Source organism: Peromyscus eremicus, chromosome X (assembly GCF_949786415.1).
Source record: "Peromyscus eremicus chromosome X, PerEre_H2_v1, whole genome shotgun sequence".
In the NCBI taxonomy this organism is placed as follows: domain Eukaryota; kingdom Metazoa; phylum Chordata; class Mammalia; order Rodentia; family Cricetidae; genus Peromyscus; species Peromyscus eremicus.
Window position 1 is genome coordinate 11602716 of NC_081439.1, and position 13471 is coordinate 11616186.

Consider the following 13471-nt stretch of genomic DNA (forward strand, 5'->3'; position numbering starts at 1 on the left):
AAAGAGTCAAATAGTAAATATCAAAGGGATATAAAATGGAGAAATATATATCATCTAGTGATGATGTAAGTTTTTCCCAAAGTGATTGGTTTGGCATTTTGCATTGGCTATCCCAAACAAAATCTCAGCACATTTTTCTTTGGAATTGATATCTTTGAGATGCAAAGGACCAAGAAAAGCCAAAACCTTTTTGGGAAAAAAACAAGATGGGAAGACTTGCCGTATCTGATATCAAGGCTCATTATAAATCTACAGTAATTAAAAATAGAATACAGCCATGGGTGGTGGCACAAGCTTTTAATCCCGGAACTTGGGAGAAAGGAGTATTATCATTACAAATTTGAGGCCATCCTGGGCTACATTGCAAGACTTGGTTGTCTTAAAACCAAACCAAACCGAGACAAAACAGCACAACAATAAAAAAAAAGTATAGTTCAGAAACTGAGCCATGTGTGATGGGTGTGTGTATATGTGTGTGATTTATGACAATTTTTAGCACTACTGGGCAGTGGAGACAAAATAGGCTGTTCAATAAGTAATGGTTATATAGATATTTGCTGTGTCAATATTTTTGATTGAACATGCATGTATAGCATATTAAAATGGCCCATGTATTGATTGCATGACTAAGTATAACTGACAGCTCTTTCTCTCTTCCCCCACTCTCTTCTTTTCTTTTGTAGTAGTCTCCCTGTGTAGCCCAATCTACACTCCAACCGGGTGCTGAGATTACAGGTGTTTTCCACTGCACCCGGCTTAGTAATTCTGTTTCTTTTTTCATCGTGTGTGTGTGTGTGTGTGTGTGTGTGTGTGTGTGTGTGTGTGTGCCAGTGGTACTGCTGCATATGTGTGGATGTCAGAGGACACTTTTAGGTGTCCATTCTCTTTATATGCCCTGTGGGTCCTAGGGATCTAACTCAGTTTATCAGTGTTGGTGGCAAGAGACTTTACATGATGAACCATCTTACTGGTCCAGGAATTATGTTTGCTTATTTATTTAAGATGTATTATTTGATTGTTTGTGTGTGTGCACGCAGGCATACATGTGTCACAGTGTACATGTGGAGTTCAGACTCTATTGAGTCATTTCTCGCCTTCTACCATGTGGATCTCAGGGACAAAATTCAGCTTGTGAGGCTTGGTAGCAGGAGCCCTTATCCTGAGCCGCCTCCCCAGTAGTAGTAATTATATCTTAACCCTAGGACATAGGTATTATCAAGATTCTCATTTTACAGATGAGAAAAGCAAGACAGAGGGGAATAGTCATTTTCTATACTTGTAGGCTTTTGCAACTTGGAAGATGAACGCGTCCTTAAATGAAAATTTTCTCTGTCCTGTCCCTCAACTGCTAGCGCAATTCGTTTTTCCCTTGGAGGAGTCCACAGGACTTCAGGTGGAAGAACTACAGCTTCCAGCAGCCATTGCGTGCTCAGCTCTGAGTGTATACAACATACCACGCCTCCAGGCATCCTGCCCGCACAGCGATCACTCTCAGAACTACACTTCCCAATGTTCCTTGCGTGGCACGTGATGCTCTGTCCTCCTTGGGCGCGGGGAGAGCAGTTGCTACAGCATTGCTCCACTTTCTCTGTTCTGGTCCTGGACCCAGCCCCAGAGTTAGAACTGACTCCACCATGGAAGAGGCCGACCGAATCCTCATCCATTCCTTGCGCCAGGCGGGCACGTAAGTACGCAGCTCCCACTCTCCTCCAATTGCTCACATCCGGGACTCCAAAACCTTGGACCCCACTACCCGGGAACCTTAAAATCGAGATCTTGTCACCCAAGGGCCCCAACTTACAGGATCCTAAGCCTCCCTACACCTTAACATCATGGATCTCCCAGACTCTTTGATCTGGACATTTGGTAAGCCCAAAGGACTCAGACACATTACAAGTCTGGAACCTTAGGAACTGAGACCTGAAATGTGTGGTCTGGACACTAATAAGCTGAGACCCTGATATTTAGAGGCTGTAGGACACCTGCACTCTGAGATTCAGGAAGCTTACAACCCAGGACTGGCACTCAGAGTCTCCGGAATCTCTGAAACTGGATACTTGAGGATCTTCAGACTTTAGCTCTTGAAACACTCAGGGCTTTTCAAAACACCGGGGCCCTAAATTCTGGCTGCAGCAGCAGTTGGTAATACTGACACATACACCGGGTGGTGGTGGCGCACGCCTTAAATCCCAGCACTCGGGAGGCAGAGCCAGGCAGATCTCTGTGAGTTCGAGGCCAGCCTGGTCTACAGAGAGAGTCCCAGGACAGCCAGGGCTGTTACACAGTGAAACCCTGTCTTGAAAAAAACAGAACAAAACAAAACAACAAAACCATTGACACACAAGGAATCCTCTGTTTGAGGGCCCTAAAAGTCCTGGATGCCAAAATTTAAGGTGTCTGATTTTTGTTTCTATTCAGGGACCCTGGCATTTGAGACTTCTGAAAACCCCAGCCTCTTACTGTGTAGTTTTTTCAAACTCTGGTAGATCTAGGAGGCCTTGCCATGCATTTCTCCTAGAAATATGGAGACCATGCCACTTGGAGCATTTTCACCTTTGCAGATCCCAGAGGTTTGAAACTTTGAGGTGCAGGGGAGTTTGAGACTTTTCTGAACTCGGGTCATTTGTATTCACAGAGGTCTTAGGACCAAGTAGAAGTCATAGTTGCTAACACCCAGGGTCTGTTGAAGCCTAGGTTCTTCCCCGCTCCCACCCGGGTTCTAGAGCTTCCTTCTCTACAAGGCTGTTTTTTTTCCCCCTAACTACTCCTCCTTAAGCCCTGCTGCCTTCCTCTTTAGGGCAGTCCCTCCAGAAGTGCAGACTCTGCGAGCTTTCACCACGGAGCTGGTTGTAGAGGCTGTGGTCCGATGCCTTCGAGTGATCAATCCTGATGTGGGCTCTGGCCTCAGTCACTTGCTGCCACCAGCCATGTCTGCCCGGTTCCGCCTGGCCATGAACCTGGCTCAGGCCTGCATGGTGAGTGCCCTCCTCCCAGTATGCACATCATCTTCCTTCCCTTTTCACAGAGTCACCAAGTTCTTGGACTCTCTTGCCTTCCTCTCTGTCCCTCTTTGTGGCTTAGCATTCATTAGTGGTTAAAGCTGCCGCCTCCGTGGCCACACTGTGTGGCTAGTTCGGACTCCACCTAGCTCTACCCATACTGGCGGTGTGACCCTAACCCTTCCATGCCTGTTTCCTTATCCGTGAAATGGAGATGATAAAAGGAAGGCAGTGTGGAGGAGGTGAGCTGGTTCAGTTTACACTCGGACTACCTTCAGCACCCATCTTTTAAGCTTGGCATCCAGATTTCACCCCAGTGTCACATAGGAGTCCTTTACCTACTTACTAGGGCTGAAGAAAGACCTCGGTCGGGTTGTATACTCCTAAACAAAGCTCTGCTTAGTTCTGCCCAGATCATATGGACACATCCTGTAGGACGGATTAGCTGCTGTTTCATCCGGTAGAGCTGGAGAAGGGATGGTTCCCCAGAGAAAGGCGTTCTGTGTAAGGAAAACATTGTTACATTGTATTATGCCTCTCCTGGTTCCAAAAATGCTACTCTGTTAGGTGGAATAAAGAACTTCTTCAGCCGGGCGGTGGTGGCGCACACCTTTAATCCCAGCACTCGGGAGGCAGAGCCAGGTGGATCTCTGTGAGTTCGAGGCCAGCCTGGACTACCAAGTGAGTCCCAGGAAAGGCGCAAAGCTACACAGAGAAACCCTGTCTCGAAAAACCAAAAAAAAAAAAAAAAGAACTTCTTCAATGAAGCGCCCATCCCTCCGTTTCAGAGCAGTGTCCAGTTACTGTGGTCAAGAGCTGAGAGTTCTGCCTTTTCTTGTAGCTCACTGTCTTGGTGATTTTGGGCCTGCTTTTTAACCTTTTGGTCCTCAGTTTCTGTCTGTGTAGAATGAGTGTGGAAGCTAAACTGAGTCAGGGTGTAGCTCAGTTTTAGAGTGTGTACTTCATATGTATGAGGTCCTGGATTCAGTCTCCAGTGTTCAAAAAGCAAAAACTGAGTTGCCATAGGAACAGTTGGTAGCATCACTTGGCTGCATGCATCCCAGCAGCCTGTTGCTATGGAGTGAATGTAGACACTTTCAGCATACTCAGTAAGTTGCTAGGCTATGGTGGCAGGCCATTAGAATAGCCAGTGAAAACTTCCTTGCAGACCAAAGGGGACAGGCTCATCACAGCTGTTTGCCTTGGACCAAGGTTTACGCAGTTTTGACCTGAGCAGTACCCCGGTTGGCTCTGCCTAGCTAGCTCATTAATCTAAGGTTCACCTAGCTGTCAGGAGTTCTCATAGTCTTCTGTCTAGGGCGCTTGGTGGCCTCATGAAGTGATCAGCCTGCCCCTGTTTGGGGCCACGTTCTGGAAGATGGCCCTCCAAGAGAGAAGCTCTGTCTTCTGTTGGGCGTGGAGTATGCTCAGTGGGAAGCACCAAGATGGTGGGATGTAGCTTTCTCTGATGTTCCCTTCTCAGTGCTGTCTGCCTCTGGAAATTGTGGCTCATGTGAATTTCAGTGTGGGGCAAAGAACTTGGTGGCCAAGAGATACATGTGATTGTCTAGTTCAGCAGACATGGTTTGCCAGCAGCAACCAGAAAGGGTCTCCAATTCAGCATTGTGTGTTCGGGTGTCTTCCTCTCTACGTATCTTGCTTCTGGTCTCCATTTCTGTATCTAAAGCCCCTGTGTTTTGGCATCTGTCACTGTATATGGCTGCTTAGTCAGTGTTCCATTGCTGTGAAGAGAGACACTGTGACCACGGCAACTCTTATAAGAGAAAGCATTTAATTGGGCTGCCTTACAGTTCCGAGGCTTAGTCCATGATCAGCATGGCGGGGAGCATGGCGGCACACAGGCTGGAGCAGTAGCTGAGAATTCTACGTCTGGATCCCAAGGCAGCAGGAAGAGAGAGAGAGACTCTGGGCTTGGTTGGCCTGGGCTTCTGGAACCTCAAAGCTCACCCCCAGTGACACATTTCTTCTAACAAGGCCACACCTCCTAGTCCTTTCAAATAGTACCAAACATTCAAATCTATGAACCTATGGGGCTATTCTTATTCAAACCACCACAACAACCCACTCCTGGAATGAGTTTCTTTTTATCAGTCACAACTCTTAGATCATAGATGTCACGTTAAAAAAACAACAACTAAATAATGTAGCATAGAAGCCAGTTGTTTTTATACTTGTGTGGCCATGGGCCTCTAATGCAGCTTCTGTTGTAACAATACATGGATACATATCATAATGACAGTTTTTGAGTCAATACTCTGTGCCCAGGCATTGTGGTAACATGCTGACAACTCATTTAAACTTTGTGACAACTGTCTCAGATGAGTACTTTTAGTATCTTTTTAAAAAATATTTCAAATTTGTATTTAGATTTATTTTCTATTCTATGCATATGAGAGCTTTTGTCCACATGTATGTGTATGTACCATTTGTGTGCCTGGTACTGGTGCATGTCAGAAGAAGGCATTGCGCCCCCCCCTCAACCGAAGTTACAGATGGTCATGTGCTGCCATGTGGGTGCTGAGAATTGAACCCAGGTCCTTCGGAAGAGCAGCCAGTGTTCCTAACCACTGTGCCATCTCTCTAGGCCTTGGTATAATTTTTTTCTTACATAACAAAAGTGAAGTACAGAGAAGTATTGGCCCGAGGTCACACAGTTGGTAAGAAGCAAAGCTTGGGTTTGAGTCTAGGCAGTTTGCTTTCTGGGTCTGGATGTCTTTGAACCTATCTAGAACCCGTGATAGTCCTTTCTTCCTGAGCTGTGTGTTTGCTGATCTTTTGCCTGTTGGTGGTGGTGATGATGATGATGGTAATGGTGATAATTATTTTGTTGGTGCTAGGGATGGAACCCAGGGCCTTGCTCATGTAAGCCAGCACTCTGACGCACATCCCCAGTTCTCTTTTTTAGGCAGTACGTAGATAATAGGTAGGTTCATGACATTCTTCTCAAAGACTCTGGATATTGTTTTCCTAACTGTCATTGCTCTTTTGATTTTGTTAATTATATTTTTCTTAAAGTTGTTTCTTTTCATATGGGCAGAAATCCTGTGTTCTTTTATGGCCTTTGGATTTTGAGTTATAGTTAGCAAGGCTGAGGTTTGCTTTTGTTTTTGTTTTTGGAGACAGGGTTTCTCTGTGTAGCCCTGGCTGTCCGGGAACTCACTCTGTAGCCCAGACTGGCCTTGAACTCACAGAGATCCGCCTGGCTCTGCCTCCCGAGTGCTGGGATTAAAGGTGTGAGCCACCACTGGCAGCAAGCCTGCTGAGCTTTAATGTCTTTTCTTGACCTTGCAATACTGACTATGATGGCTTTGTGGCTGTCACTGAGGCCTGGATGCCTTGGTGATGCAGGGGGGACGTGGGAGGGTGATGGCAGGTGAAAGAGTCAGAGAAGGTGTGATAGATAGTGCCATGGCCCCCAGAGCAGGAGGCTCCTCCCTGCTTGGCAAATGCGGGCTTGCCTTCTTACCCTCAGCATCATTATCTGGTTATGCTTGCTAACCTCCAGGACCTGGGCTATCCCTTGGAGCTTGGCTATCAGAACTTCCTCTATCCCAGTGAGCCTGACCTCCGAGACCTGCTTCTCTTCTTGGCTGAGCGGCTACCCACTGATGCCTCTGAGGATGCAGACCAGCCTGCAGGTATGGGGTCCTGCAGGACCGGGGAAATGGACTGTATTCCCAGGGTGATAGGGGCTGAGAGAGGTGGCAGGAAGGGTAGGGGGCAGGATGTATCTTCAGGAGAATTGGGTGGGTCTGAGGTCAGAGAGCAGATGGATACCAGGCAAGTAGCATGAGGCTAGGAGCTCCTGTACCTCTGATCCTCACTCACTCCATTCTCATTACGTGGGTGTTCTTGATGTTCTCTAAATGTGCCAGGCACAGTCTAGCCTCAGGGTGTTTGGGTCCCTGGAGTATTCTTCTCTCAGATCTCTTCACAGTCATCTCCGTATCAGGTGAGTCCAACCCTGGGGGCACACGCAGCTGAAGATAGCTGTGAATGTCAACCAACACACAACTGCAAACCTGTTTAAAATGTTAGGAGATTTTTTTTGGCGTGACTCAATTGCACTGTTCTTGAGCACGAACTTTGTAGATGATAACATCATGTCAGAATGTCAAAAGGTTAAATACATCTTTCACTCTCTGTGGCTTCTGCTCTGTTACCTCAGCAGGGCCTTTCTCTGGCTGCTCTTTGGAACATTCTGGCCCCTTTTAGCAATCCTTCTCTCTCCTGCTTAGAATAGATGGTCCTATTCATGAAGTTTCTTTTCTGTTATCTTGCTGACTCCATGAAGATGGGGACCTTATCACTTTTTCCCCTGAAGTGGTGTTTAACCCGGTAACTGTTACCTACCTAGTTTAAGCTCAGTAACTGTTGAATGCCTGGGAATGCTACTTGAATCCATCTGCATCTGGAGGCGAGGGATCAGGGGCTATGGCTGGCTTCCCAGTACTTTCAGATTTGTGGCATGTCACTCCTTCCCTACCCCCCATCCCTCACCCCATAGGTGACTCGGCTATTTTCCTTCGGGCCATTGGGAGCCAAATCCGGGACCAGCTGGCCGTGCCCTGGGTCCCACCTCTCCTTCGAACTCCCAAGCTGCAACGCCTCCAGGTGGGATCCCCACCTCCTATCCATCTGGACTTGTCCCCCTCCTTGCCTTCTTTGTCCTCAGCCATTTGCTCAGGTTGTTGGCCCCCTTTCACCAGGGCCTCATTCCGGAGGCTGACTCTGCTCTCCCCACAGGGTTCAGGCCTCCAGCAGTCGTTCCATTCCAGCAGGTTGGTTCTGTCTGAACTGAGTTCCAGAGGAGGTGAGGCTGCAGCTGTGTGGATCTAAGTGAGGAGGGCAGAGGTGTGTGTATGAGCGTTGGTGTACGGTGGGGCAGCTGGCTGACACTGTTTCTGCCTTCAGAGCCACGGGAGTTCCAGGCGAGTCCTCTGCTGCTACCAGCCCCCACACAGGTGCCCCAGCTGATGCGGAGGGCAGCCTCACTCCTCGAACATCATGCCGTCCAGCTCTGCCAGCCTGTGAACAGGGATAGCCCAGGAGATGAAGACCGAGTGTGCTGGGCACACCGCCTCCAAACCCAGGTACCACCAGTGTTCAGCTCTCGTCCCAAGGCTTTTGCTTCCGGTGGCTCCCGTTAGCTCTGCGCATCTCATTTCCCCCACTCTGTCCCTCTCTTCATTGTTCTCCTCTGTGTGCACCTGCCTGGCTCCCTGCCTGAAAGAACGGACGAGAAGGACAGAGCCTGCAGCAAGTCTTTCCCCTCTGCCTGCTTTCCTGTTCTGAAAAAAATGGGATGGTGGGGTAGTGATCTTGTGTGAATTTTACCCGGGAGTATTCCCTGTGCGGACTGGGGCACGTCCCTGAGCTCTGTCTCTGTCTCTGCCTTTGTCAGTGATCCTCGTGGTTTCTGGCTCTAGGTGTCTGCACCATCTCCTCCTGTTACTGTCTTTCTTGTTGTGGAGTTTCCCTGCCCCTCCTTCTCACCCTTTCTGTCTCTCCATTTGTATACGGCATCTCTCTGTTCAGTTTTGCCTGTCCCTTCTTGTCCTCTCCTACCTCTTCATCTTCTTTCTCCACCTCTGCCCACTTCTTTATCTGTCCCCTCTCCCTGATATCTGCTTCTCCACCTGTGGTCCCCCCCCCCCCCCCCCCCCCGTTCATTTCTGCTTTGTCTCTTTCTATCTATCTCTGCTACTCTGGTTGCCATTTGCTTCTTCTTTCTCTCTCCCTGTCCTCTCTCGGGTTTTTTAGGAGAGATTTGAGACAAAGTCTCACTATGTAACCCAAGCCGGTATCACAATTTACAATCCCTCTGCCTCTGCCTCCTGAGTTCTGGGACTACAAGCATGTCTCCTCTCTAAATTCGCAGGAATTTTAAAGCATAAATATAGAGAGATTAGATTATTCTAATGATTCCTGTCTTCCATTCTCTTTTAACTTTCCCCTTGTATTTTAGAGCAAATCCCAGAGCTTGGGATGTAGCTCCATGGTAGAACACTTACCTAGCACGTACAAGGCCCTGGGTTCTATGTTCAGGATCAAATCCTAGCCAACCCAATCTGTCACATAATTTCAACTCTTTAGTCCAGATGACGTGTCATTACTCATAAGAACATTTTTTATGTAACCATTGTGCCATTTTCATACTGAATGAAATGATTTCTTAGTACCCTTCACCACTGAAATGGTCTCTTTTCTTCTCTCCTTTACTTATCTTCCTCTGTCCCGAACTCAGAACCATTTTGGTCTGGTACTCTCCATTTTGTGTCTTTGCTGCCCACCATCCTTTCTGCCTCCTGATTTGAAAGCTCCAGGCTCACTTTGCTCTCTTCTCACATTCTTCCGCAGGGTGAGGAGTGACTGGGTAGAGAGATGTAGTTGTGGAGAAAGGCACCTCTCTGTCCTTGGGGAGCTCCTAGGCCAATAGGCCAGGGACCTGCCTTGGTGGGAAGGCAGGGTTCTAGGAACTAGCAGGCCCTTATGCCTTCCTCTTCCTGTCTTCTTTCCAGGAGGATTCCCGGGCTCCACAGCAGCGACTGCACAAACAGCTGGCTGAACATCTGCGTCAAAGCTGGGGTCCACTTGGAGCCCCGACACAAGTCCGAGATTTAGGAGAGATGCTACAGGCCTGGGGTGCTAGGGATAAGACTAGTACCCCCAAAGGCTCCCGCTTCACCCATTCAGAGAAGTTTACCTTCCATCTGGTGGGTAGGCCAGAGTGGACTGTGTTGATGGCTGACTTTGAGGGTTGCCTTATGTATTAACACCACTGTATTCTGTACAAGTTCCCTGTGCTACTGAGTAGGCCCTCTCCAACTGGGAGAGAGTGCCCAGAGGGCTCCCCTAGCTTCTTGGGACTTGAGTGGAGAAAGGGCAGATAGATGGGACTTGTGTAAGGGGTGTGCCGTGCTCCCAGCACAAATCCCATCATTCCTTGGGCTTTCCTTTGGTTAACATGTTTCCTTTGAGAACATCTTTTCTTCTTGGACATCCACCCAGAGGAACACCTGCCTTTCTCATGGACATTTTGGCCTGGGTGGTTATAGGACCTGGGTGGTTATAGGGTCGGGGTGGCTACAGGGTCGGGGTGGTTATATGGCCAGGTGGTTATAGGGTCGGGGTGGTCAGGGTTAGCCTCAGGGAGGTTTCCTTGTGGTCGCCACTCTAACGTGCAGTTACAGATGGTGCTTTACTCTGCTGTAGTCACAGTCTGAAAACTGTCAGTGGTTGAGAGGACATGGGTACAGTGCTTGAGGGTGCTTTGGGGTTTAAGGCTAGGCTGTGAAGGATAGGACCTTGTGTGACTGACAACCAGGTTGCTGCTTCTACCCATAGGAGCCCCAGGTCCAGGCCACCCAGGTACCAGACGTACCAGCTACCTCCCAGAGGCCTGAACAGGTAAGGAGACACACACACACAGACACACAGACACACAGACACACAGACACAGACACACACACACACACACAGAGAGAGAGAGAGAGAGAGAGAGAGAGAGAGAGAGAGAGAGAGAGAGAGAGAGAGAGAGAGAGAGAATGTGTGTGTGTGTATGTGTGTGAGTCAGTCAGTGTAGCTGGGCTATTGCCTGTCTTCTGGACTTTCTGGACTTGGTAGCTCCACCTAGACTGGCCTGTGCTTCCCAGGACACACGGGCAGCTCAAGAGCAGGAGTTAGAGTCTCTCCGGGAGCAGCTGGCAAGTGTGAACCACAACATTGAGGAGGTTGAAGCTGATATGAAGACCCTGGGAATGAACCTTATGCAGGTGAGGGGCTGGGAGAGGGACTTGGGCTGGATCAGGTCCCAAACTAGGGCCTTGAGAGATGCTCCGTAGAGGTCTATAGATGCCAGGCTTGTTGATGGAGGATGCTAGGGACCTCTGGTGTTATTGAAGGTTCGGGAGAACTTGTGAGGCAAAGAAAGATGTTGGATTGATGACTTGGTGGACCTATAGGGGTTAGAGGCACATTTGGGTACCAGTCAGGCTTTGTAGGGGGACATAGCAGCTATGGGCATCAGTGGAGCAAGATGGGTCTGGATGGGCAGGGACTTGCAGGGCTTCTCAGGGCTTCTGGCTATCGGTATGGAGCTGAAGATCCAGAGGCCTGGAGTAGGTAGAGGCCATGGGGTGCTCTGTAAGGCCTTGAGCTGGGCCAGGGCCATAATGGGCTCACTAGGATGATGAGCTGTGTATATGACTGGGAGCTTGGCTGTGAGTATACCAGGTGGAAACCGAGTGTCGACAAAGTGAACTCAGTGTGGCTGAGCAGGAGCAGGCCCTACGCTTGAAGAGCAGGGCGGTGGAATTGCTGCCTGACGGGGCTGCCAACCTCGCCAAGCTGCAGGTGGGCTGGGATTGGGGTTGGGCTGAGAAGGGCGGGCTGGATGGATCCAGCCTGTTTTGACATACTCCCTGACTCCTGCCAGCACGTGGTGGAGAGTAGTGCCCAGCGGGTTATTCACCTAGCAAGTCAGTGGGAGAAACATCGAGTCCCGCTTCTTGCCGAGTACCGCCACCTCCGAAAACTCCAGGACTGCAGGGAGGTAGGTGGCACAGTCCTGGGCTATGAGTGGAGATGTGCTGCTTCCATTGGGGGCGGTCTCTAAGCTCTGCTCACTGCCTTCTGTCTATGGGTTCCCGGCAGCTGGAATCATCTCGTCGGCTGGCAGAAATCCAGGAGCTGCACCAGAGTGTTCGAGCAGCTGCAGAAGAGGCTCGCAGGAAGGAGGAGGTCTATAAGCAGCTGGTAAGGCCGATTTTAGGGCCCCGGGTTGTCATGGTGGGTGAGGTGTGGGGCTTGGGCTCATGCCTGCCATGTTCCTGTCTAGGTGTCAGAGCTGGAGACTCTGCCAAAAGATGTGTCCCGGCTGGCCTATACCCAGCGCATCCTGGAGATTGTGGGCAACATCCGGAAGCAGAAGGAAGAGATCACTAAGGTGTGCCACTGTGGCTCTGATGGGTGGATCATGTGGGCAGACAGGAATAGGGTAGTTATACAGGGACTATATGGTCTCTGATAGGTAGAGCTGCTCCGGCACACCCCAACATATAATAGTCACATACAGTCTACCCCAGCCACCCCAACACAGTGACACAGGCCCTGACTGGATGTAAGTACAGGCACATGAGTACCATCCCTGGCCAGCCACCATGCCCCCAGACATGGACTGATGGCCACCCTGGTTTCTGCCAGATCTTATCGGACACAAAGGAACTTCAGAAGGAAATCAACTCTCTCTCTGGGAAGCTGGACCGGACATTTGCAGTGACTGATGAGCTCGTGTTCAAGGTATGAAGCAGGCTGGCCTGGGGGAGGGGAGGGGCGGGACTGGGCACTGGTGCCTGTTGCTTGGGCCTGGCTTTGCTCTGTGGAGGGTGGAGGTAAAGTGGTAGGTAGTAGAGGATGGCTCTGTAGGGGGATGGAGTAGTGGAAAAAGCGGGAATGGCTTGCTGACACGTTTGCGGTCCCTTCTGTCTTTTCAGGATGCTAAGAAGGATGATGCTGTTCGGAAAGCTTACAAATACCTAGCCGCCCTGCATGAGGTGAGGGGAGCCATGTTCCTGGTGGGCTGGCGGTAGAGGGCTAGCACAGGTGCAAGCCTTGTATTCTTGTCTCCAGAATTGCAGTCAGCTCATCCAGACCATTGAGGACACAGGCACTATTATGAGGGAAGTTCGAGACCTTGAGGAGCAGGTGAGATCGGGGAAGGGGAATGGAGGCAGGCCAGGGGCTAGCTCCTTGTTTTACAGTGAGAGTCCGTGAAACCAGACAGACAGCTTGCAGCTAGAGGCTCAGCCTTAGTGCCTGCTGTGCCTGGGACCTGGAGCTAGCCAGTTGTCTACTCTGAGCCCTGGCTTCTAGCTTGAGGCTCTACCTCCCACCTCCCAGAACCCATGGCAGAAGCTGTGACTTTAGGCGGAGGGAAGGACATACACAATGGCCTGGTGATGGGAAGGGACAGGCCACTGTTCCAGGGGTGGGAGGAGCAGAGTAACACAGTAGAGGGGCAGCCAGTAGGGGCTGGAAAATGGGCCCTGCATGCTGAAGATGTGTGCATCATGTTGTCTTAGATTGAGACAGAGATGGGCAAGAAGACGCTGAGCAACCTGGAGAAGATCTGTGAGGACTACCGAGCCCTTCGCCAGGAGAATGCTGGTCTCTTGGGCCGGGTCCGGGAGGCCTAGAACCCTGATGGAGGTCTCCTAGCCACAGGCAGGAATTTGGGGGTGCTGGAGACAGTGCCTAAGCACTTGTTCCAGCACTGCCTTCTGTTTGGCATCCACTTTTTCCTGCTGGCATCTTAAACCCAGGTGCCTGCTTATCTGGTCCCATCTTTCTTTGATCAGGGTGATTGTCTAGCTTGGCCACAGTTTATTGGATGGGCACTGGGGGCAGGGGGCTTGGATCCCAAATAAAAGAGAAATTCTTCTGTGGTCCAC

The 13471-nt window shown here is 49.9% G+C and overlaps 1 protein-coding gene across 1 annotated transcript; it reads left to right on the forward strand.

Annotated features, from left to right (window-relative positions):
• Nucleotides 1-1517: 1517 nt before the first annotated feature.
• Nucleotides 1518-13465, forward strand: Ccdc22 (coiled-coil domain containing 22). The gene is made up of 17 exons (XM_059250967.1): nt 1518-1684; nt 2798-2975; nt 6526-6658; nt 7528-7634; nt 7767-7833; nt 7935-8113; nt 9542-9736; nt 10368-10430; nt 10676-10795; nt 11256-11375; nt 11458-11574; nt 11676-11777; nt 11860-11967; nt 12225-12320; nt 12515-12574; nt 12651-12725; nt 13103-13465. The coding sequence occupies exons 1-17, from the start codon at nt 1635-1637 to the stop codon at nt 13214-13216; spliced, it is 1884 nt and encodes a 627-aa protein (XP_059106950.1). The 5' UTR covers nt 1518-1634; the 3' UTR covers nt 13217-13465.
• Nucleotides 13466-13471: the final 6 nt, after the last annotated feature.

What these genes read in the sequence shown, in the direction of transcription:
- Ccdc22 (XM_059250967.1), top strand. Translation starts at nt 1,635, where the DNA reads ATGGAAGAGGCCGACCGAATCCTCATCCATTCCTTGCGCCAGGCGGGC. An exon ending in CCAAGCTGCAACGCCTCCAG is followed by an intron (nt 7,635 to 7,766) that starts GTGGGATCCCCA and finishes CTCTCCCCACAG; the next exon opens with GGTTCAGGCCTCCAGCAGTC. An exon ending in CTGATGAGCTCGTGTTCAAG is followed by an intron (nt 12,321 to 12,514) that starts GTATGAAGCAGG and finishes CTGTCTTTTCAG; the next exon opens with GATGCTAAGAAGGATGATGC.